Source organism: Canis lupus, chromosome 1, assembly GCF_011100685.1.
Source record: "Canis lupus familiaris isolate Mischka breed German Shepherd chromosome 1, alternate assembly UU_Cfam_GSD_1.0, whole genome shotgun sequence".
Lineage (NCBI taxonomy): Eukaryota > Metazoa > Chordata > Mammalia > Carnivora > Canidae > Canis > Canis lupus.
The window spans coordinates 111,978,949-112,005,817 of record NC_049222.1 but is presented as its reverse complement, the minus strand read 5'-3'; the positions used below and the strand labels follow the sequence as shown (position 1 = coordinate 112,005,817).

Genomic DNA, 26,869 nt, shown 5'->3' with positions numbered 1-26,869 from the left:
ATATTGCCTAGTTAATACTCTGGGTAAATTTTGCCTCAGAAGACTTCCAAATCAAATAGAAATGTTGTCAATTTGGAGCCTACAAAATCAGATTCATAGCATAGATATTTATTTTTTAAAAAAGATTTTATTTATTCATGAAAGACACACAGAGAGAGGCAGAGACCCAGGCAGAGGGAGGAGCAGGCTCCCTGCAAAGGAGCCCTATGTGGGACTCAATCCCAGATCCTGGGATCATGCCCTGAGCCGAAGGTAGATGCTCAACTGCTGAGCCACCCAGGTGTCCCCATAGCATAGATAATTTAAAAATATTTTATATATGTAAAAAAAGAATTTCCACTAGATATGAAAAAAATAATTTCTCATATAGTTAACCAGTTATATGAGGTTAAAAATGTGAATTCCTTGGAATTTTAAAGAGCTTGATGTCTCCCTAATTGATTGTTCCACAGTATGAGAAGTATGATGATTTAATATATGCATGTAAATATTATGAATCATTGTCACTTTATAGAACTGTTGAAACAGAAAACAATGAATTTGTTTATCTTATGTTCTTTGCCAGTGCTCATTGGTTGAATGGTTGAAGTTTTACAAAGATTTACTTTATTTTGAACTCCAAGGTTTTCCTTAAAAAAATACTTGGTAAATATTTCATAATCGGGATCCCCCAAAATGACAGTGTGATTTTCTCACCGGTATCACACTGCATATGAACACACAAATCTGAAACTCCAAGGAAAGGAAACCTGTTTTTGTGACCTAGCTAAAAAGGTAGGAATATTTCTTGAAATTGATACTTTTCACAAGTGAATATTAATTTTACTTATTTTTTTTTATCGTGAATCAATATATGAATGATTTTCACTGGCCTCAAAAGCATTGCCAAAATATACAATGAAGAAACAGGAAATCTTAGTAAAGAAACAAACTATAAAAAAAGCACCAAATGAAGATAATAGAACTGAAAAGTACAATATCAAACATTTGATAGATAAGCTTAACAGCATAATTGAGCTGACAAGAAAAAAAATAAATTTGAAGATAGAGCAATAGATATTATCCATATAAAAAGAGTAAAAATGTTGAAGATAACAGCCAGTGACCTGTGGGATAATATCAAAAGATTTAACATGAGTACTTGGAATCCCAGAAGAAGCAAGAGCAGAAAATTAATCTGGATGTGGACAAAAGTTTCTGAAATTTGGGGAAAAGCATGTGTGTACATATTTCAGAGACTCAGAGAACTCCAAAAAAAGTAACATAAACCATACTTAGACCAGCATACTCAAATAGATGAAAACCAAAGATAATGAAAAATCTTGAAAGCATGCAGAGAGAAATGATACATACAGGGGAAAAATAAGTCAAATGACTTCTCATCACAACCTACAGAGGACAGAAGTCAGTGATACAATATCTTTTTTTAAAAAACTACACAACAAACTCCATAATTCTATGGCAAGAAAGATAATCCTTCAAGAACAAAGGCATTCAGTAAAGGTAACTGAAAATTCACTACTAGTAGATATGCACTCCAAGAAATGCTAAATTAAGTTCTTCAAGCTGAAGGAAGATGATACCAGATGGAAATTTAGACCATTGGGAATTGGAAGTGGGAAATCATGAAGAGCATGGGAAAGGGTAAATATAAAATGAGAGTTTTGGCAGGGTTTTTAAAAAATTTCTTTAGAATAATAGCCTGTTTAAATTTCTCAGTTGGAGTGCCAATGTGACTTTACAGGAATTACTAATTGCAAAGAAAAAATGTACCAATACAATGGAGAGAACTTGTGGTCAATATATGAGTGAAGAGATCAAACAATGTTTCACTTGTATCACTTGTATTTGATATTTTATATCAAATACACTTATCTATGAAGCAGTCTTGTAAAAAATGTTTAATCTGAAACCTAATCAAACCTCTGGACATAAGCTTCAGTTCACAATAAATACAAGGGATAGAGGAACAAGTTAAGCCCACTTTGAGAAAAAGCAGGACAAATATGGAATTATATAGGTTACTTCTTTTGAGTCTTCAAAAAATGTAAGGAGGTGGAGAGTAAATTATTGATCAATTCTTACTGGACCCAATAAGCCATAGTCATATAAAGTATATGAGCTTGGTTTGGTTTTTGGCATTTTAAAAAGCCAGCACTTCTAGAATACATTGTTTAACCAATCAGAGAAATTTGTAAATGGGCTGAATATTATAGAACAATATAAGGTTATTATTAGTGCTTTTTAGGTAACAATGGTTTAATCATCATCTAGAATATTATCCTTAATTTTTATTTTATTTTTTTATCCTTAATTTTTAAAAAAGATTTTATTTATTTATTCATGACAGACACAGAGAGAAAGGCAGAGATATAGGCAGGGGGAGAAGCAGGCTCCCTGCAGGGAGCCTGTTGCAGGACCTGATCCCAGGACCCTGGGATCACAACCTGACCCAAAGGCAGATGCGAAACCACTGAGCCACCCAGGTGCCCTATCCTTAATTCTAAGAGTTGTATGTTGACTTTTTAGAGGTGAAGTGATATCTAAAATGTTCACTGAAAAAAAAACAGCAAAATGATATATGTAAATATACTCTATATGTAATAAGAAGGGACACCTGGGTGGCTCATCGGTTGGGTGCCTGCCTTCGGCTAAGGTCATGATCCCGGGATCCAGGATTGAGTCCCGCATCAGACTCCCTGCAAGGTGTCTGGTTCTCCCTCTGCCTGTATCTCTGCCTCTCCCTCTCTGTGTCATGAATAAATAAATAAATCTTTGAAAAAAACAATATGTAATGAGAATGATATATGGTATATGTGCATCTGTATATATACATGTTCATATTTATGCGAGAGAGAGATATACATTGAATTTAGGTGGAGGCAAACAAATTTCACTGTGACACTATTGTACCTTTTATATAAATTTAAAAACTTGAAGAAAAACTTTTCCAAGTCAACCTAGGTCTTTGGCTACCAAATTGTTCTTTTTTTAATTTCTTTCAATTGTAGGGCATGTGGATTGTGTGTTATCTGTATTGTAGAACTTATTGTAAGAAAGTTTCTTCAAACTACTCTCCAATTTTTCAACAGCTGAACTCTCAATATTCAATAAAGGCACAGGGTTTCTTATTATTAGTCTTCAGGATGTTGAGCTTTGAATAAAAATGTCTTAATATATTCTATGGAATTTTGTCCAGAATGAATTATCTGAAGAAAATATGGATGAACCTTGATACATTAAAAAAATGCTTATAGTGTCTTCTTTCCACATGAATTTATGTATAGTATTAATAGTGATTATCGGGGATCCCTGGGTGGCTCAGCAATTTAGCGCCTGCCTTCGGCCCAGGGCATGATCCTGGAGACCCAGGATCGAGTTCCATGTCGGGCTCCCTGCATGGAGCCTGCTTCTCCCTCTGCCTGTGTCTCTGCCTCTGTGTGTGTGTGTCTCATGAATAAATAAATAAATAAATAAATAAATAAATAAATAAATAAATAAATAAATAAAATCTTTTAAAAAATAGTGATTATCATTAAAAACCACAATACTTACTAAGCAAATATTATGTGCAAAATGCATTTAAATTTTATCTTAAATAATTTTATCTTTACCATAACATCATTAGGTGGTAGAACAATGATAATGGTAAAAGATGTGCCAAAGCTAAGTGCTTTTTGATTATTACATCAAGAGTTTCTCACTATTATGAAATCTTTGATGTTGAGTAAGTTGATAGCAACGAGTAAAGGCCTTTCCACATTCCTTACATTTGTGTGGTTTCACACCAGTATGAATTCTCTGATGTTCAGTAAGTCGATCACTGCGATTAAAGGCTTTGCCACATTCTTTACATTCATAGGGTTTTTCATCAGTATGAATTCTCTTATGTTGAGAAAGACCTGAGATAGAACGAAAGGCCTTCTTACATTCTTTACATATATATGGTTTTAAACCTGTATGAATTGTCTGATGATAAACCAGTTGAGAATTAAGTCTAAAGGTTTTCCCACATTCCTTACATTCAAAAGGTTTGTCCCCTGCATGAATTGACTGATGTGTTTTAAGGTCTCCAACACGACTGAAGGCTTTCCCACATTGTTTACATTCATATGGTTTCAGATCAGTATGAATTATCTGATGTTGAATAAGGTATGAATGAAGCTTAAATGTCTTCCCACATTCTTTGCATTCATGTGGCTTCTCACCAGTATGAATTCTTTGATGTTGTGTAAGTTGAGAGCCTCTGCAGAAGGCCTTCCCGCATTCCTTACAATCATAGAGTTTCTCACTACTATGAATTCTCTTATGTTTAAGGAGGCTTGAGCCCCTACTAAAGGCCTTTCCACATTCCTTACATTCATGAGGTTTCTCGCCAGTATGACTTCTCTGATGTTCAATAAGTAGATAGCTGCGAACGAAGGCCTTTCCACATTGTTTACATCTATATGGTTTCTCACCAGAATGAATTTTCTTATGTTGATAAAGACTTGAACGATGACCAAAAGCCTTCCCACATTCCTTGCATATATAGGGTTTCACACCATGATGAATTTTCTGATGTAGGCACATATGTCGATACAATCTAAAAGTTTCCCCACATTCCTTACATTTATAGGGTTTCAAACCAATATGAATTTTCTGATGTTCAGTAAGGTGAGAATAACGTCTAAAAGACTTCCCACATTGCCTACATTCATAGGGTTTTACACCAGTATGAATGATCTGATGTTGAATAAGCTGTGAATAAAACCTAAAGGCCTTCTCACATCCATTACATTCATAGGGTTTCAAATCAGTGTGAATTTTTTTATGTCTAATAAAATGCTGGAGAACTATAAAGGCCTTTCCACATTCCTTACATTCATAGGGTCTCACACCATTATGGTCTCTCACATGTTCAGTAAGGCATGAATATTTTCTAAAGCCCTTCCTACATTCCTTACATTCATAGGATTTCTCACTAGTGTGAACTCTCTGATGTAGAGGAAGAGATATATGTTTTATAAGTGTCATTTGACTATAACATCCTATGTTAGGCCCCTGTTCTCTCCCAAATTCAATTCTGCACTGTGGGTCATTTCTGAAAATAAACCTCATGAGGTTGAAGGTTTTACTCCTTTTCATTGTCTCCCGATGGTATGAATTTACTTCATAACTGCTTTTTCCTGAAGATAACTTGTTGGTTTCAGTTGTAAAATCAATGTCTGAAAGAAAACAAGAAAATAAACAAATGCTATTTTCCTGTACAGGGGATGAGTGGGGGGCCTTCTAGAGTAAAAATAGTGATAAATTGAAAAGTATGTGCACAACAAGTAAAAAGGTCATACAATCCTGAAAAGCTGTCATGAAAAATTTAAAAGGCAAGAAGGCCTCAGAAAATTATGAAAGTTCATATTGAGAACTATAAAGTGTGAGTAGGCAAAGAGAAAAAGTCAGTAGTTCTCACATTAGTTGGATCAAAATTATAGAGGGAGCTTCTTATATACACTACCTTTTAGATATCCACTTGAGACTGAGTGAATCAGAATTTAGAAGAGTAGGTTCTAGTCATCTACATTTCTAACATTATCAGATGGCTCTATGTAATTTTTTCAATGTTTTTTTTTAAATCTTAGAATAAAACCCTAAGTACATAACCATGAATAAAAAGGATCTATGTTATTTACACAAATTTATCTCAAGCCCTTGGCATCTTTTGTTCCCTATATATTATCCCAGAGCATTTCTTCAGCTACTAAAACATGCCATAACCTTTCCCATTTCCTGGGGCTTCATACAGGTGCTCCACCTTTCAGAAATCCTCTTATCTAGATCCTTTAAATTACTATCTTCAGGTGTTGTAGATTAGAAATCACTTATTCAGAAAGGCTGCCTCTGCTAACTCTAAGTATATTAATATCCTTTATTCTGTGTTCCAACAGCTAATTTTTGCCTTCAAAATCCTTTTCTCTATTACATATTTATTTTCTCATTTGTTTTACCACTTACTTTCTTATTCTAAAACTCAAAACTTCTTCCAACTTCTACTACAAAACAAGTTCTTACCACAAGGTAAATACTAATTGTAGGATAAAATACCGAATTTTAGAAATTAATTTGGATGAAAGTAAAGGTAAATAAGAATGAAAATTAAGTTTAAATCATTAAGCTGAGTAAAATATACATTTAGAAAAAAAAAATAAAATAAAATAAAACATACATTTAGTTTCTGAAAATTATGCAACAGTTATCAACCATGTCTCCTTGACTAATCTTTCATACCTATTACAGTAAAATATGCTTTCCTCTATCATTTACCTTACAGGTGAGAAATATGCTCACCCAAACTAGCTCAGTCAAAAATATAAATGGGAACATTTGATATGTGATCATTCTCCAATTGCTTACCATCTTAAATTGTTAACACATCTTTATCACTATTGTTCCATCTTTCCTGTGCCTAGTCATGATTGTTTTTCTGCTTTATCTCAAGATAACCAGATGGTGTATTACCTTCATTAGTAGAATTTTAATATTATTCATTCATCCTACAGATGCCTACTGTTTTGTTTCTCTAATGACTTTCCCAAATTCTCCCTTCCGTTTCTTTATAGCCAAAGCCAATCCCTCTTGAATTTTACAGAAATGTATTTCAGGAGGGAGAGAGAACATGAGAGACTCCTAACTCTGGGAAACGAACAAGGGGTGGTGGAAAGGGAGGTGGGCGGGAGATGAGGGTGACTGGGTGACGGGCACTGAGGGGGGCACTTGATGGGATGAGCACTGGGTGTTATGCTATATGTTAGCAAATTGAACTCCAATAAAAAATAATTAACTAACTAACTAAATAAATAAATAAATAAAATAAATGTATTTCAGGGATTGCAATAGTTAATGTTATTTTAAAAGGCTTATGAAAGTCTAAGAAATTAAACTTGAGGATGTTGAGTAAAAATAAAGTAACTAAATGCAATGGGAATAGACTTTGGGAAACCAAATGCCTGGGACTCTGCATTTATGTTGAATGTTGGCTAAAAATTGGCCTGTAGAGCAGCCTGAAGAACTCTATAATGTGCTAAATGGGTCAACTATGAGTTGAAGGCAAGTGGGATTCTTCTATGAAGTACAATATGTTCAAAAATTTGAAGTAAAGCAATATCTCTGAACCAATGAGAAACGAGTAGCAATCTCAAAAAGCCAAAACACTTTCTATTGATAAATAAAAATCAACAACTACTGTTTGAGAATTATAAATACAAACTGAAGCCACAGTACTTCTTGAAAACAATAATAAAATTATGATAGATCAGAATCTATGGCCTTTAACTGTAGTGCTACAAACTCATAGACTAAAAAAGGCTTACATCTAATGAAAAATTAAATAATTAAAATAAATGAATTAAATATTAAATCCAAATTAAGAAGAGAAAAAAATTAGAAAAAGAATGATAAAGTCTACTGAAAGAAAACAGAAAAGGGAAATCAATATAATAAAAACAAATTTTAAATAAAATTGAACAATTAACACCTAGACTACCTATTCAAGAAACAAAAGATAGGAAAATCTAAACACAATGCCAGTAGGGAAACAGTCATCAATTAGGAAATAGAGAATGTTTAAGAAACCTGTACAAGGCAACAATGCAAATAAATTTAAGATGTACATGAAATGATTTTTTTTGAAAACATAATTTATAAAAACTGACCTCAATTAAATTTACTGACTAGCTTCTAACAAAATATGAAAAGGAAAAAAATAACAACTTTTCAGTGAAGAAAAGTGACAGAAACCACTTTATACAAGTTTTTAAGGTTAGCACCCCACTGATAAATCATGTTGATCTCACATGCCCCTAACATGTAATAAGAAGGGTACTTCTCTGGTATTCTTCCCCCAAATACATAGTCTCAGTTTAATAATAAGAAAACACCAAACACACCAAAATTTGGAGGCACTCTACTAAATACCTGACCAAACAGTATCTTCAAAAGTATCAAGGTCAAGAAAGAGAAGGAAAAACTGAGAAACTGTCACATTTAGAAGAAAGTGAGGACACAGGATGACTAAAAATAATGTAATTTCCTGGACTGGATCCTAAAACAGAAAAAAGACATTAGTGCATAAACTGGTGAAATCTAAATAAAATATTTAAGGTATTGTAAAATGTTACTTTGATAGTTTTCACAAATGTACCATGGTTATGTAAGATGTTATCATTATGGGAATGATATATTGGAACTCTTTGTACCACATTTGTAACTCTTCTGTGAATCTAAAATTATTTCAAAATAAAAGTAAGACAATCACAGAAACAGATTCCAGAAGAGATGAAAAATCTAAACAAATCAATTTCCACAGAATAATTTAAAAATTGTATATTTATCCCAACAAAGAGATGATTACAATTAGTTTCTCTGTTGTCCAAGTTTCAGTCTCTGTAAACTATTTCCAACTGATGTTAATGAGGGTGCCTTGGAGAAACACCTAATTCCTAGTCCAGGGCAGGGAAGATACAAGGTGAATCTAAGATTTATTGTACTAAAGTGCAAAGAAGCTTTCAAAGATAGAATTAATAACTTGTGCTTTTAGTTATACATCATTAAAAGGGATCAAATTTGCCCTCCTACCTTAAAAACTAGAAAACCAAACAAAATGTATGAAACAGCATCTTTCAAATATTGGAAAATAGATAGTACAGGGTTGAAATCTCCTGAGGGAAGGGAAAACAAATGAAGTGTGCCCCACAAGTACCATTGCTGACCATCTAAAGAGAATTTCTAGAACAGAGCACAGGGAGGGGAAACTAAAATAGTGCAACTGTATCCCTGAGTTGAAAATACAGAGTAGGGAATTAAGGGAAAGAATGAGATGCAGACTGCTGGGGATTTACCCCAAAGATACAGATGCAATGAAACGCCAGGACACCTGCACCCCGATGTTTATAGCAGCAATGTCCACAATGGCCCAACTATGGAAGGAGCCTCGGTGTCCATTGAAAGATGAATGGATAAAGAAGATGTGGTTTATGTATACAATGGAATATTACTCAGCCATTAGAATGACAAATACCCACCATTTGCTTCAATGTGGATGGAACTGGAGGGTATTATGCTGAGTGAAATAAGTCAATCAGAGAAGGACAAACATTATATGGTCTCATTCATTTGGGGAATATAAAAAATAGTGAAAGGGAATAAAGGGAGAAAAATGAGTGGGAAATATCAGAAAGGGAGACAGAACATGAAATACTCCTCTAACTCTGGGAAATGAACTAGGGGTGGTGGAAGGGGAGGTGGGCGGGGGGTGGGGGTGATTGGGTGACGGGCAATGAGGTGGGCACTTGACGGGATGAGCACTGGGTGTTATTCTATATGTTAGCAAATTGAACACCAATAAAAAATAAATTTATAAAAAAAAGAATGAGATGCAGAATTTGCAAAGTAGGGTACTGGAGGGGAGGGAGCTGCACAGAGAGATCTCTAGAGAAGTGTGGCTGTATGTGAATCTGGACATCTGTGTGAAGAATGAGAACAAAGAATGTGCTACTGGGTATGAGTAGACAAAACAACCCCTGGAAGTCACAAAGGGCAGGGGATAAATTCTTGTTTCCACCAACCAGAGTGGAAAGACTCCATAATACATGAAGCATCAGAGTCCCCAGAAGGATATTGCCCCAGTAGTGTGGCCAAATTAGCCCTAGATTAAAACCTGTTCTGTTCTAACAAAGCTAAGCCAACCATGAAAGGATCAACAGATTTCAAATTATATAACTACATCCCAAAATGAAGCCTCAAAATATGTAAAAGAATATTAGAATATTAGAAATCCAGCATCCCAACACAGTAAACTTCACAATGTCTGGCATCCAATAAAAAATTAGCAGGCATGTAAAATAGCAGGAAAATATGACTCTTACGAGGAGAAAATTAATCAAAATAAGCACACCAAGGAATGATACAGATAATATAATCAGTAGATAAGGATACTGAAAGAGCTATTATATATTATAAATGTACTTCATATCTTTAAAATGATAGTTACTTTTCTATTCATCTCTTAATTTTCTATATTCTTTGTTAGACTCTATACAAAAAGAGGTCATGGGGAAAATTTTCCCAAATTCTTACATGTTCAAACTGTTGCACATAGTTATACTTTTTTTTAAAAAAAATTTTTATTTATTTACAATAGTCACACACACACACACACACAGAGAGAGAGAGAGAGAGAGAGGCAGAGACATAGGCAGAGGGAGAAGCAGGCTCCATGCACCGGGAGCCCGACATGGGATTCGATTCCGGGTCTCCAGGATCGCGCCCTGAGCCAAAGGCAGGCGCCAAACCGCTGCGCCACCCAGGGATCCCACATAGTTATACTTTAATTACAAACCATATGGGCCTGAATCTTCTAGTTTATGGGAAGACACCTAATGATGGATTCAGTTCCTTTAGGGCTTATGAGAATTTTCATGATTTTTTTTCTTGAGTGGAATTTTTTGTTGATTAAAAATTTCTAATTTATTTCATTTGATTTCTCAACGTTTTTGGCAAAATGTTTTTCAAAATATATTTACAAGACTTCATGGTTTGTAATTTGATGCCTTTTTTCCTTTCATAGATATTTTTCTTGATTCATGTTGATAGAGTTGCACTATTTTTATTAATTCTTTGAGATAACCAAGTTTATAGTTGTGACTTACGCTTTTATATATTTGGTTTTTATTTCATTAATTTCTGTTTTTTCCTTTATTATTTCCTTTCTTCTACTTTATTTAAGCCTGCTGTGCTCTTCTTTTTCTGGTATATCAAATGGATGATCAGCTTATTAATATTCAATACTTCTTCTAGAATCAAGAGACTCATTGGGAGAGGAAGCTTGAAATCAAAACGGGTAAACAACAAGAGCCATGAATTGGCCCTGAGGATCTAGCACTTTGCCCCTGCCAGAAGCTTACTGATTTTGAGTACAGCTAGCAGCAAAGGCAAAGTAATTAAAAAAAAAAAAAAAAAAGGTAGCCGAGAATTACCAAAACTGAAAACCAGCACTGACCCAGCTCAATCCCTGATTGTATTATAGTGACCAGTCTGCCACCCTATTGATTTATAGAGGAAAATGTAAATACTCTGGTGGAAGTATCATCTGGATACCATTCAGTTCTTTTTTAAAATAGATATTTTATTATTTTATTTATTAGAGAGAGAGAAAGCATGCAGGGGGAGGAACAGGGAGAGATGGACAAGGAGACTTTGTTCCAAGCACAGAGCCCAATGCAGGGCTCAATCCCATAACCCTGAAATTACGACCTGAGCAGAAACCAAGAATCAGATGCCCAACCAACTGGGCGACCCAGGTGCCCCCCATTCAATTCTTTTGTACACGTGTCCAGCATACAATAACAATTAGCCATTATCTTGAATAAGAATTACCATATAATGAATAACAAGAGAGAAGAATACACTACATGCATACGCACAGATGAAAAAACATTAATGAAAAGAAAGTAAATAATGAATTTCAACAGATGGTTTGATGTTATAGGACAAATTGAATTTCTAGAACTGAAAAAGATAATATATGATATGAAAAACCCATCTTTAAGAGCAGACTTATTGTAGCAGAATACAGGATAAGTGAGCTGAAATACAGATCAACAGAAAGTAATGGAGATAAAAGGAGATATATACATGATAGAACTGTGAGATACACTCAAAAGATCTAACATTGGTATAACTGGAGTCCCAGAAGAGAGGAAAGAATGGTCAAATATTTTCCAAAAACTGAACAAAGACTTTCATTTCTCAGTAGAATCTATAAAATCACTGCAAGCCAACATTTCCATGCCCTAAGTATAAAAATAACACCAAAAAGATAATGTACTTGATTCATTCTACACTGTAAAACTTACCAAGGTTCTTTTGTAGCAAGGAGAAAACCAGAACACTATGTTACCTATTTTCCATGTAGGTGGATCAGCAGTTAAAACGGAATATTTGTAGATATTCTGACCATACACATAATATGAAATTTGTTTCCTTTGCCATTGGTTATGCAGAAAAAGTCCTGGGATTCAAACCTTTATTTATTTAGAAAAAGAAGGAATTGCAGGATGGGACAGAGGGAGGTAGGAAAGTAAATGAAAGAAAGATTCAGGTGCCGAATAGAAATGCTGTTTCTATCTCACAACGGTTAAAGTAGACCTTTGAGAATATGGAGATTATGAATATGGAGAAACTTATCTGGTTTCTGGACATAGAGCATAAAATATACAGTGGATAAAGCCTCTATTTCAGATAGCAGATTCTACATCACTTCAGGCAGATGTCCTTACCCAGTGAGACCAAGTTAGTATAATTCTCCAACATCACATCTCTGTACAAATCCCTCTGATCGGAATTTAGGCATTCCCACTCCTCCTGAGAAAAGTCTATGGCAACATCACTGAATGTCAATGGCACCTGAAACAACAAACCCATGTATTATTCATAACAGTAAAGAAAAAAATGTTCAAGATGAAATGATTGAATTGCAGTAAGGGGGCAATATAGAAAAACAAATAGACTGAAGTTATGAGATCATGACATGATTAGACAAGAATAAATATATTAACTTCCGAAGTAGCATGCCAACAGTCTAGAATTCTGTTGGAGTGCACACAATTTCTTTAAAAATAAAGGACAACTTAAATACCTAAATTATGAAAATGAATAAAGTAAACAGACTTTCACAGTTAAATGAAACAGTATATATAAGCACATTACCTACTATGTACCTAAATCACATACTATTAGTAAATGCAAGTTCTTCTATCTTTTCTCTTCAAGGAACAGGTAAGAAGAATTGTTCATTTTCCCTCAAATGAATTATAAAATCTCTTCCAGCTAAGATGAGTAACATGGATTAGACTTACCTTCCCATGTGAAATAACCAAAAACATGAACTAATTGTATTAAACAGTGGTTTTCGAGACAGAAAATATTGGGCAGTGATCCCTGAGAGACAAGTAACACATGAAGTGAGCCTTATGATTGCCATGGCTTACTGCTAGGAGACAGTATTACTACACAATTACTAGAATGGCTAAAATTTAAATAGACTAACCATTTTAAGTGTTGCTGGAGTTGTGAAAAAAAATGGAGCTCACACACTGATGGTGGGAATGTAAAGTGATAAATCACTTTGAAAAATAGTTTATTGATTTTGTAAAAAGTTAAACATATTCCACTCCTAGTGTTTACTCAAAAGAAATGAAAGCATATGTCCACACAAAGATTTGTGCATGAAGGTCCATAGCAGCTTTACTTGTAATAGCCAAAAAGTGAAAAGAACTCAAATATCCATCAACAGAAGAATGGATAGACAAATTTTTATATATGCTGAGAACAGAATACTAATCAGCAATTAAATAGAATGCACTACTAATAAATGCAACAATATGGATGAATCTCAAAATAAATATGCTTAATGAAATAAGATTAAAAAGGGCATATGATGTATGATTCTATTTATATAAAATATTAGAAAATGTAAACCAACTTATAGTGGCAGAAAGCAGAACAGCAGATGCCTGCGCATGAAGGGCAATGTTGGGGGCAGGTAGGAATGGGCAATTATAAAGGGGCATGAGAAAAATTTTGGAATGATGGATATGCTCATTATCTTGGCCATAGTAATAGTTTCACAGGTATATACACAAGTCAAATTTATCAAATTCTATACTTTAAATATGAGTAATTCATTGTCAGTTGTATTTCAATAAACCTGCTTTACAAAGACAAAATATTTAATTTTATGTTAATTATACTTCAAAAAGCTGATAAACTTTCTATCTTAGGAAATAGAGTTTGTGTAAAATTAAGTAATTTTATCAAGATATATGTCAGATTATGCATCATAAGCATTTCCTTTATTCTCACAAATTAATGTTTTCATTTAGTCCCTAAGACATCAGATTTAATCTATTTTAAAGTACTAAAGTAGTATTAATATTATTAAAGTAATATTAAATGTTAAAGTATTATACTATTATGATATTTAGGTTGAACACAAATCTTAACCTCTTCCTCACTGTTCAGTATCATCTACCACTTGTAGTTCTAGATGATCTTCCTTTCTACAATCTGTTACAGAACTCCTGTTCCTAGTTAGAATATAGGATATAGGATTATCAGAACAACTGATTTACTCAAGACCAGCAATTTCTCTTTCAATACAAAATAGACCTTACTACCTTATTAAATTCTCAGTGATTCCCTTAGCCAGAGCTCTGATGTCTGTCTGTCTCTCTCAGCATGCACCAATACCATCTCTACCCAAACCTAAAAGCTTTTTAAAGCTGAGATCTCATCTCACACGTGAGCCTGAGACCATAACCCAATTCTCCTTTGTCTTCCTGGAAAACTAAGGAGAAAGTTTTCCCTCTTGTGGCCAAATAGGTCAATTTCCTTTTCTTTCTTTCTTTCTTTCTTTCTTTCTTTCTTTCTTTCTTGCTTTCTTGCTTTCTTGTTTTCTTGCTTTCTTTTTTTTCCTTTTTTTCTTTTTTTTTTTGGTGGGAGGAAGCAAAGGGAGAGAGAGACTCTTAAGCAGACTCCATGTCCAGCATGGAGCCCAACATGGGGCTCAATCTCACAACCCTGAGATCATGACCTAAGCTGAAGTCAAGAGTTGGACACAACCAACTGAGCCACCCAGGTGCTCTAGGACACTTATTTCTATATCATAAACTACAAACCTGACAAGTTTAGCTCAAATATTTCCTTCAAGGTACTTCACTCTTGAACTGCGCCAGCACTGCTTTTTGACAGAAGGCTGAACACAGATGAATGGATTTTTTTAATGAATAATTTCAAGTAAGTTAGAAAGAAAGGGAGCAAATGAGGATGCCATCCTTTTCTGTAAGGGTAGAAACCATGAATCAGAGATACAGCTTTCATAGTTAGGAGGCATGGGGATAAAGAATGAAAGTTTACATGACTTAAAAATCATAGTATTTAGGAGGGAGACACACAACCACTTACCCAGGTCATGGTTTTCAAACTGCTGATCTTCCTCAGGTTCTCTCTATTAGAGAATCCAATTTCAAAGATGCCAGAGCTGGGAGAGGAAAAAGAGGCCTTGAGGTCTGGTGTATCTCAGAACACCAAAAATTATTTAAGGTAATATAGCTTTTCTTCTTTCTTATTTATTCCTGCTTCCCACTGTCCTTGCTCACTCTCCACCCTCCCAAACACATGAACACATGTCAGGGGATATAGAAATCCAGACAAACCCAGGCCCTTCCCTGTACCTACAGATATAAGCCATGCAAGAGTGTATAAGAGCACAGGCACTCTTGCACCAGAGCTAGATTCAGACACCCACACTGCCTTAATTCTCATAATTATCAAGCCAACTAAAACCCAGTCTGGGGTTGTTCAGTAATATTGAACAGATCCTCATCTAGGCCTATCTTTCAGGGTAAAGACCAAGCCACACAACACAAACTACAACAATCTTCATGTGTCTGGGTGGACCTGGACATGAAATCTTTTGCACCAGATAAAAGACAGAAGCAGTAGAAACCAACCTAAAACCTTGACCACTGTATAACTATCTGCCCATGTGAAGCCTTATCCCTAAGCTAGAGCTATGACTTTCAAGATTCTCTGGGCTAACCAACCTGGATTTCCCTATTAGGATCTACTTTTCTGCCATGAGTCTTGCCTGTGCCCCCAGAAACCAACACCCCCAGTACCTACTAGAGAAGAGTGAATTCATGCTTACTGAAGCCATATAGCAATACATAGGTTTTGGCAGCCCTCTATGTTTTGATAGTCTATACACATTAACATTTAGTTCTGCAGTGCAGTTATTACCTCAGTTCAACAGATGAAAACATAAAAGTTCAAAGAATCTTGAAGACATTTTAAAAGAATTTTAAAGACATTTCTCCATATCACAAATAATAAGTAGAAGTGATGTGTTTTGAATCACATTTCTATACTTAAAAGGCCAACTTATTTTTCCAACTATTGCCTTTGAATCCAGATTTTTTGTTTCCTTATGTGAAACCTAAGAATAGGCAATTAAGACATCACCTATCAAAAGATTTACTAAAGAGATGTTTTCAAGCAATAAGGTACTATCATTTATAGGTATTCATTTTTTCAGACTTTAAGGGTTGATGATGCACCACATATAATATGGTTGAAGGGAAAAGAGCATTGCTGTGATGTCCTGTAGACTTGTGAGAACCTAGTGCGGTTGAGACAGAACAGAATTCTGCATAAGAATTTAACCATGAAAGGTCATTTCTGAGTCTCTCTCCAAAGGAGATAACTGTAAAATGTGCCAGTTAAATTTTTTTTTAAACTGGAGAGAAATTTAAAGGTACGAAATCTAAAGGTACATAAATGGGTGGCTAATTAAATAACTGTAGTGCATTCATACAGTGGAAAATGAAGTAGACTTTGAAAATGATTGTGCATTCCATTGGTTCTCAATGGGGAAACGTTCAGCAATGTCTGAAGACATATTTGGTTGTCAAAATGTGGGAAGGGGTACCATTGTTTCTTTTTTTAAAGATTTTATTTATTTATTTGAGAGAGAATGAGAGAGAGAGGAGGCAGAGGGAGAGGGAGAAGCAGACTCCCCGCTGAGTAGGGAGTCTGATGTAGGGCTCAATCCCAGGACTCCTGGATCATGACCTGAGCTGAAGGCAGATGCTTAATCAACTGAGCCACCCATGTGCCCCCAGTGCCATTGTATGTATTAGATAGAGAACCAGGGATCCTGCTAAGCATCCTATAATGCACAGGAAAGCCCCTCACAACCAAGAATTATCTAGCTAAAATTATCAACAGAACTGAGGCTGAAAAAGCCTGAAGTAAACTCATTAAAGCAAGACAACATAATCCAGAATCTGTATATTATCCACAGTGCCACCATACAATAACAATTATTAAACATGCAAAGAAACAGGAAAAAGTTTACTAATAACCAAGAGAAAAAATCTCTCTCTGTAGAAACAGACCCAGAGATAACCTACATAGTGGAGCTAGTAGACAAGGATTTGAAAACATTATGATTAAGATGCCAAAAAAAAATAGAGGAAAACATGGGTAAAGTTGGATTGAAAATGGGCTCAGGGCAGCCCCCGTGGCACTGCGGTTTGGCGCCGCCTGCAGCCCGGGGTGTGATCCTGGAGACCCGAGATCGAGTCCCACGTCGGGCTCCCTGCATGGAGCCTGCTTCTCCCTCTGCCTGTGTCTCTGCCTCTCTCTGTCTCTCTCTGTGTTGCACATGAAAAAATAAATAAAATCTTTAAAAAAAAAGAAAAAAAAAAAGAAAATGGGCTCAGTTGGTAAAGTATGCAACTACTGATCTCATAGTTGTGACTTAAAGCCCCAGGTTGGGTGTAGAGCTTACTTAAAAAGGGACGCAGGGCCACCTGGTTGGTTCAGTCAGAATGCAAAAGGAAGTATATCAATAGAGATTTAGAATCCTAAAGATTCACATGAACATTTTGTAATTATAAAAATATAGTAGTGAAAATTAAGAATGCATTTGGTAGTCAGTGTAAAGTCGAATGAACAATAATCTTATGCAGAGAGAAAAAAGAACAGAACATTAAAGAAATACAGGAAAGTCAAAACATGAAATTGAACACCTAAAAAAATAGGACAGAAAATTTATTTGAAGAAATAATGTACAAAAACATCACAAATCTCCATGAAATGTTTTGATGCATAAATTAAAAAATTCATCAAAGCAAACCAGATAAAGTAAGGAAATCCATACCTAGGCACAGCATGGTCAAACTGTTGAAAAACAGAGTTTAAAAACATATCCTAATAGCATGTAGTTTTAAAAAAGATAACAGTTAAAAGAAAACAACAAGAAAGAGTTCATTTCTCAACGAAACTATAGTGGCCTGATGAATGGAATTTTATCTTTAAAGTGTTGAAAGAAAAAAAATGACAACTGTGAAGTTTATACCCAGAGAAAATATCTTTCAGAAATGAAGGAAAGATCCTTTTCTAACAAAAGCTTAGAGAATTTCTTATTAACAAGAAATATAAAGGACAACAGTCAGGCTAAAGGCAAATAATCCCAGGTGGAAGCATGGATGTGCAAAAAGCTATGGCATATTAAATATATGACTAATATAACTAAACAGATGGATTGTTTAAAGCAACAAAAATAATATTGCTTGTGGGGCTTGTAATACAGGAAGAAGAAATGACAATACTACCATAAATGGAGTTAGACTATTAAAATGTTTTTATATTATTTGATATGTAGTAAAAGCCCTAATTTAAGGGAGATTGTCTTAAAGATGCATTCTATAATAGCTCAATTAACTATTAAAAGAATTATACAAAGATGTACAACCAGAAAATCCTAATAGAGATAAAATGAAATAATAAAAATACATGATTAATACAAAAGAACACAGGTAAAGAGGAATAAAGAAATAAAAATGGAACAAGACAAAAAATATATTGCAAGATGACAGACTTAAGCCAAATTGTATCAGTAATTCTAGTAAAATGTAAATGTACCAAATATCGCAATTAAAATATAAGATCTTCATATTAGATTAAAGAGAAAAACAGGATCAATTATGCTGCCTATAAGAAATACACTTTAAATGTAAAGACACAAATATATTAGACAATAATTAGAAAAACACTAGTATTGGTATATCAATAACAGATACAATAAATATATGTCATACAATTTAAGAAGAATATGGTAGTCCTACATTTCTTATAACATAGCTTTAAAATATAGAAAGCAAAGGTCAACAGAACTAAAGGATAGACAAAGTTATAATTGAAGTTTGAGAGTTTAATACTCTCTATTGGTAACCAATAACAGGAAGAGAAAAAAAATCCAGAGGGCCATAGAAGTTTGAACAGAATTAATCAAATTGACCTAATTGAACATGCTTCTAAATTAAAGACTACACATTCTTTTCAAATGCTCAGAATATATTTATCAGAATGTTCTGAGCGATAAAACAAGCATCTATAAATTTCAAATGATTAATATCAAAAAAGAATGTATATATTTCTAAGCCTTTGGAATTAGAACTTAAAAACAGGTATTTCTCAGATGTTTCCAAATATAAAAAGTTCATCTTTAAATACGTATAGGTCAAAAACAAAATCATAAACTGGAAACCAGAAAATATTTTGAGCTGAAGGTATAACATAAAAAAACTTGTGAGATGTGCTCCAACCAATGCTTACAAAGACATTTTTTAGCTTTAAATATGTTGTTTTGTTTTTTATAAATGCCACTCATTGTTTAATCTCCATCATAGTTGTTAGGTGTACTACAGATATATTGACACAGCAAGTATATTGGTAGTGAAATGATGGAAATCCTTTGTCAAATTACATCAATGCTAAATAAATCTGGAATTTATTTTCTCCCAGTGGAGAGCATGAGCATTTGTAATAACTGTTCTCTTAGTTTTTTCTTTCTATTCTTTGATCTCCTTCATCCAAACATAAATGTATGTATTATTTAAGTAGAAAGGTTAAAAATAAATGATTTACCTTTGGAAGCTAGAAAAAGAAAAGCAAATTTAGCCTATAGAAAGTAGAGCATACTAAAAGAAACCAGTGACAAAACCTCACATATACAACAAAGAAAAATCAATAAAGCCAAAAACTACCTCACTGAAGAGATAAAGTTGATAAGCCTCTTACAAGTCAAGAAAATAAGTGTCAATATCAGGAATATGGAAGGAGATATCACTACATATATTACAGACATTAAACTGGTAACAATTTCATGAACAACTCTATTGTTGAAAATATATATGAAATTTTAAAATGCCTTGAAAATATAATTTAACTGAACTAATATAAGAAATGAAAAATCTGAATATTGTTATACTTACTAAAGAAATAAAATCTTTACTAAGGACCTTCTCATAAAAATGTCAGCCTGAGAGGCTTCAGTGGCAAATTCTCCCAAACATATAAGGAATTTAAAATACCAGTCAAACACAGTATCTTCTAGAAAACAGGAAAAAATGGACCATATCATGAGGCATAACTATGGTATCAAAACCTGACAGGGACATTAATTACAAGAAAGGAAAATTACAGTACATCTCTCATGAACATTGATGTAAGCATATCAAACCAAATATTAGCAAGGATATTAAACCAAATAAGGAATCACAGGGTGGCTCAGTGGTTTAGTGCCTGCCTTTGGCCTAGGGCATGATCCTGGGGTCCCGGGATCAGATCCTGCATTGGGCTCCTTGCATGGAGCCTGCTTCTCTCTCTCTCTGTGTGTCTCTCATGAATGATTAAATAAAATCTGTTAAAAAAAAACAAATATTACCAGTGATATAGAGGGCAAGAGAGATTCAGTCTAGGAATATAAAAGTAATTTAATTAAAAAAATCAATCAACATAACCTTCCAACTTTAAATAATAAAGGAGAAAGCCATGTACATGTCATTATGTGCAGAAACTTTGATAATATTCAACCACTGTTCATAATAAAAATTCTTGGCAAACTAGGAAAAGAAGGGTACTTCTTTTATTTGATAAAGGGGATCTATAGAATTAAACTACAACTATCATGATATGAGAGGTGGAATATGGATCACTGTCCTGAGTTCAGGAACAAGGCAAACTGGTCCATTATTACTAGTTGTACTAAATTTTGTACTGTAAGACCTATCCAATACCATATGGAGGGGAAAAAGTAAAATGAAAGGTATGAAGATTGGAAAAAAAAGTAAAATCATTTTTATTTGCAGATAATATGATTTTATACATAAAAATTTCAGTTCTACAAACTATTAGATTAAATGAATTTATTAGCAAGATTGTTGAATAAAAGGCCAAAGTATAAAACAATTAATTGTATTAAAACAGTTATTGGAAAAGTAAAATTTAAATCCCAACAGTTGGGATCCCTGGGTGGCGCAGCAGGTTTGGCGCCTGCCTTTGGCCCAGGGCGCGATCCTGGAGACCCGGGATCGAATCCCACATCAGGCTCCTGGTGCATGGAGCCTGCTTCTCCCTCTGCCTATGTCTCTGCCTCTCTCTCTCTCTCTCTCTCTCTCTCTCTCTCTCTGACTATCATAAATAAATAAAAATAAAAAATAAAATAAAAAAAATAAAATCCCAACAGTTTATAAAAAACCTATAAAGTACAATACTTTGGAATAAATCTAACAAAAGAAGTAACAAGACTTTTAAACTGAAAACAACAAAACATTAAGGGACTGAAGAAGAATTAAATAAATGTAAACATAATCTGTGTTCATGAATTAGAAGACTCAATTTTAAATATCAATTCTAAGTATCTATTGATTTGATGCATCTCCAACAATGTCAGGAGGGTTTGTTTTTAGAAAATTATAAAATTGTTCTACAATTATGAAAATGCAAAGAACCTAGAACAGTCAGGGCAATTCTGAAGAACAGAGTTCTCAAAATCACATTAGATATCAAGACATGATATAAAGCTACTGTAATTAAAACAGTGATACTGACACAGGATTGAAAAATAGACCAATAGAATAGAGAGTGCAGAAAGAGACTTGCACGTATACAGTCACACTTTTCACAAATAAAGTCTGACTGCAATTTAGAGCAAAAAGGATAGTCTTTTTCAACAAAAGGTGCCCGAGCAATTGGGGGTCTGTGTGCAAAACGTAATTTTGACATTGATCCCACTAAATACAGATATAAATCCAAGATGGATCATATGCCTGAATTTGAAAACTGACACAATAAATTTTCTGGAAGAAGAAACTAGAAAACATCACGATAATGGATATGAAAAAATTTCCTTTTTTGGTTTAATTTTTATTTTCACTTATTTTAGACTTAGAGAAAAGTTGCAAGATGAGTACAGAGTTCTTTTTACCCCTCATCCAATGTTAACATCTTACATAGGACAATTATCAAAACCAGGAAATTAACATTAGTACAATACTACGGATGGCATATCTTTTTTTTTTTTGATGGCATATCTTATTCAAATATCACCAGTTTATCACACTAACGTCCTTTTCTTTTCCAGGATCCTATAAATGATCATACATTGCATTTAGCTGTTATTTCTCCTTAGTCTCTTCCAATCTCCACAGTCTTCTTATGGTAAGTAATAGTTTTCAACTGCTGTTATAAAAAACTACCACAAATTTAACTTAAAAACAACACATATTTATCATCTCACAATTTCTTTGAACCCAGAGTCTGCACACAGTTTAGTTGGATGCTCTCATTAGGCTGATCTCATAAACTGTAAACAAGGTATTGGCTGGGATGTGTTTTCATTTAGAGGTTCAACTGGGGAAGAATCTACTTCAGAGTTCATTCAGATTGTTGGCAGAATTCATTTCCTTGCAGCTATGGGGCTGAGGGCCCCTTTTGCTGGCTGTCCACTGGTGGACAACCTCAGGTCCTAGAGGCCACCTGCAGTTTCTGGCAACAATGGGCTTCCCCAGCATTGCCACTTACTTCATTGAGCCCACGAAGAGAGTCTCTAGCTCTAGTCCACTATAATGGAGTCTTATATGACATAACATAACCACAACAGTGACTTGCCATTTCTTTTCTTTTCTCTTACCATAAAAGCTAACCTTATCACAGGAGTGACATCCCCCTTACCTTTGCTATTTTCTATTGGTTAAAGCAAGTAACAGGTTCTGCTTGTACTCCAGGCATGAGGATTATGCAATGGCACAGACACGGAGTGGGAAGCACTCAGGTGGTCACTCTAAAGTCTGTCCACCACACCTAATCTTCATGACCTTTTCATTTTGGAGGAGTACCAATCATGTTTTTTTGTCAAATATCCTCCCACTTGGTTTTTCTAATATTTTGTAATTGGAATGAGTTTGTGCATTTTTTGGCAGTATCACAGCAGTCTCGTGTCCTTCTCTTCACATAAGAAAGGGTTCATGACACTAATGCCTTATTACTGGTGATGTTAACCTTGATGGCTTTATTCAACTGCTTCTGCTGGGTTTCTCTACTGTAAAGTTATGACCTTTCCCTTTGTTGTTAAAAAGCATCTTGGGTAGTGGGGAATATTTTAGACACTCTGCAAATCCTTTTTCTCCTCAAATTTTCACCCACTAATTTTAGCATCTATCAATTGATTGCGTCTGAAACAATTATTACCATGGTGTTTGCCTAAATGGTCATTTCCTATGTTCCTCTTTCCTTCTACACTTAACCAGAATTCTATCATAAAGAAGAGCTGTCCCTTGTTCCCCAGGAAAAGATGTTTTAAACAGAACATATATGCAATAACCATACAAGAAAAATATTGGTAAATAGCTCTGTTAAAATCAGGGACTTCTGTTCATTTTATCATTAAGAAAGTAAGAAAGCTAATGAAATATTTTTTTCTTTCTCTGTTTCTCTCTTTCCATACACACACACACATACACACACAGAGAGGCATATGCATATGTTTATATATACTCGCAAAGGACTTGTATTCAAAATATACACAAAATTCCTACAAATCAATAGGAAAATGACTAAGAAAGACTAAAAATGGACAAAAGACTTGAAGAGACCTTCATAAGAGTATATCAAAATGGGCAGTATCATACAAAAAGATGCTTATATCATTACTTATCAGACAAATGCAAACTAAAATCACAATGAGATACTACTACACACACATCAGAATGACTAAAATTAAAATTATTAACAATAGCAAGTGATGGCCAGCTTGAGAAGTAACTGTATCCTGCAGTGGAGTGCAAATTAAGTCAACCACTTCCACCCCTAAGTAGATATCCAGGAAAAACAAAAACATATGCCCACAAAAGAACTTGTACAAGAGTGTTCATAGATGGTTTATTCATAATAGTCCAAATATGAGAAACAACCCATCATCATGAGAATGAATAAAGTGTGGTGTGGTCACACAAGGGAGTTCTCATAATGTGATCATATTCTGGCAGGGCTGCTAGAGACAGAATGATGTCTCCTCCTATGAACTCCCAAAGCAGGTCACCTGGATTTCGCTAGTGGCATCTCACATCTTCTTTTTTTATTTTTTTAAAGAATTTCTTTATTTATTTATGAGAGACACACAGAGAGAGAGGCAGAGGAAGAAGCAGGCCCCCTGTGGGGAGCCTGATGCAGGACTCAATCTAGGACCCCAGAATCACCACCTGAGCCAAAGGCAGACCCTCAAGCTGAGCCACCCAGGTTCCCCTTACATCTTCTATCTTACTTATTACTATTCTGATTTCATTTCCTTACTGGATAACAAGTCATTTGAGGAGAGCAACTATATCTTTCTGTCATTGTATTAGACTGAGTACAAGTATATTGACATATTGTAAATGTCTGGTATTTTACTTGAATTTCAAAACTAGAAATTTATCCTTAGGGACTGATTGTAAAAGGACATAAATATCCATGCATAATGATGTTCATTATAGACTAATTCTAGTTGGTAGTCAAAAATTAGAAACATAATAGCTAACAGTAGACAACAGGTTAAATGAATTATGGAGAGAAGGACTTGGGGGCCCTGAGAAGGGTGATCCATCTGCATGGCCTCACACAGAATTCACGGATTTGCCACTATTAGGCAGGACATTTCAGCAGAAGGAAAAGAAAGGGGCTCATATCTTTAAAATTCAAGTGTATTTAATGAATAATGAGGAAACACAAACTCACCTGAACTTTAATTTTTAGATGTCTAACAAAAATTCTTTTCTCTCAGTATCCCCCTCCCCCCTATTTTTAGAGACAGGTAGCACTGGGAAAAGACAAGGAAATTATGAAACATCAGGGTTTTCTTGGATAGCACAGCAACTTGGAAAACCCTGCATGACTACACACTCTCACCTAGTCCCAAACACACACAGCCAGAATAGTAGAAACGATAATGGAATAGTGTTGACCTTGCAGTATAAGAGAGGCCAGGATCACTGACGTCTAGGGAGAAATCGGTGTCTAATTCACAGCAGGTTGCTGGGGCCAGAGTTCTGGAAATGCTGTGGTTATGAAACATGCAGCTGACGTTTAGCAGTTTCCAAGGAGGAACCTTCCAGGAGGGGCTCCTACTCTTGGGACCTCACCAGGTCTTCCCAGAAGCCTGCCGTGGGGCCAATTCCAGCTTCAAAATATCTCATCTCAAGATCAAGTCTGTGTCATCTTGCTGTGATTCTCCATTCTTCCATTCTAAGGCTCAGAATCTGGCTTCCCTCTTTTATCTGCGGCCGGCCCCAAGTGGCTGTGCGGAGACAGGGCAGAGGATCCGCGGAGCCTGGAGCCACGAGTTCCAGTGACAACCCACACGGCCACGACCGTCGGTCACCCATCAGCCACTAAGTTAAATAAACACAATCAAGTATCTGTCACTGACACACAAGCGCGGACGCCGTCACTGAGACACACTGTCACAGTGTCACACACACATAAACACACACACACGCAGGCACACACGTCTCTTGTAAGCACACAAATCCCTGCTGCTCACGCAGACACAGGCCTGAGACTCCGGGGCTCCACACGCCCTGTCAGTTCCGACTGTCCTCGCCTGGAGAGCCTCTCACCCCCTCCAAGGGTTCCCAACCGGCTCTGGTCAGAAACTGTGGCTGCCTCCGCTGAATTTTAACCTTCAGATAGGTCCTACTCACCACGTAGGGACCACAGCTGCTCCGACACCGGAAGAGGAGCCACCGGTCGAGGGGGATGCGAGCCCGGTGGCTTCTGGGAAATGCAGTCCCGCCGGCCGGGAGCGGGAGGTGCAGGCGCCTGTGCTCGGAGTGCGCAGGCTCAGGCGTTTGCCGGCTGCTGGCGGGTAGGACGAGCCGACCTGTGGAGGATCGATCTTGATCTCCAGTGGTCCTGCGTGGGTGGAGGAGACGAGTGGAACTGGAGTCCAGGCTGTAGAAAACCGAGCAGGGGCAGCGGACTCCAGAAGCCTCGACCCTGCTTGCAGGGGAAGTGGAGGTAGCGGGCTACTGGGGATGGTGGTACGGTAGGTGCGAGCTCTGTGAAGAGACCGGGAGTAGGACGTTTCCAAGGTAAAATTCAGCGGAGGCAGCTGTCGTGATCCCAGGGTCCTCGGATGAAACCAGCCATCCCACCCCCTCTTCAGCGAGGAGACCATTTCTCCTTCTCCCTCGGCCCCTCCTCTCGCTCATACTCGCTCTCTTCTCTCCCTCTCAAATAAATAAATAAAACCTTAAAATAATAATAATGAAACAAACGCATACTTAACCTTGCTGTGCTCCCGGCTCTACTCCGGGCGCTGCTGCTACCCTGGGGTCCTACTTGAGCCGAAGGCAGTTGCTTCACCAAACGAGCCACGCCGTTGCCCCTATACGTTTGTTTGTTTGTATGTATGTTTTTATGTATTTATTTATTATTTATTGAAGTTCAATTTGCCAACATATAGCATAACATCCACAATGATTTGGCAGGTGTTTGGGTTTTCGTTCTCTGTGACACTGTAGAACCCGTTGTGTGTGTGTGTGTGTGTGTGTGTGTGTGTGCGTGGTTGTGTTTCTGGTTGTGGTTTGTTTCAGAATTTGTTCTTTGAATGTGAAAGTGGCTTGTATTTCAGATTTTGAGGTTATATAAAATCTATTAAGCCCTCTTCCTCCTCACACCTACATCCCCATCACTCCTCATGCCCAGTAAGTTGTCTTTCCATTAACACTGAGTCTGAGTGACTTTTATCCAAGACACATCCTAGCAGGGCTGACTCATTCATGAGTCACAGTAGCAAAATGCTTAGGGCCCACAATACTTTTGGAGGCACACAAAAAGTCATGTATGTATGTATGTTTATATGTATTTATTGTTATTTTTTATTTTATTATTTATTTTATTTTATTTTATTTTTTAAGTCTTTTCAAAGTCAGAATTAAAAATGAACTTT

The 26,869-nt window shown here is 35.7% G+C and overlaps 1 protein-coding gene across 1 annotated transcript; it reads right to left on the bottom strand.

Annotated features, from left to right (window-relative positions):
* Window positions 1–246: 246 nt before the first annotated feature.
* Window positions 247–25,697, bottom strand: ZNF404 (zinc finger protein 404). Its single transcript, XM_038528664.1, has 4 exons — window positions 25,620–25,697; window positions 14,998–15,073; window positions 12,312–12,438; window positions 247–5,207 (listed from the first exon to the last, which is right to left on the bottom strand). Exons 2-4 carry the CDS (start codon window positions 15,004–15,006, stop codon window positions 3,685–3,687), a joined length of 1,659 nt encoding a protein of 552 aa, XP_038384592.1. The 5' UTR covers window positions 15,007–15,073; window positions 25,620–25,697; the 3' UTR covers window positions 247–3,684.
* Between the last annotated feature and the right edge of the window lie 1,172 nt (window positions 25,698–26,869).

Coding starts and splice junctions, on each gene's coding strand:
- ZNF404 (XM_038528664.1), bottom strand. Junction 5,208..12,311: donor TACTAACTTGGTCTCACTGG/GTAAGGACATCT, acceptor GTTTTCTTTCAG/ACATTGATTTTACAACTGAA.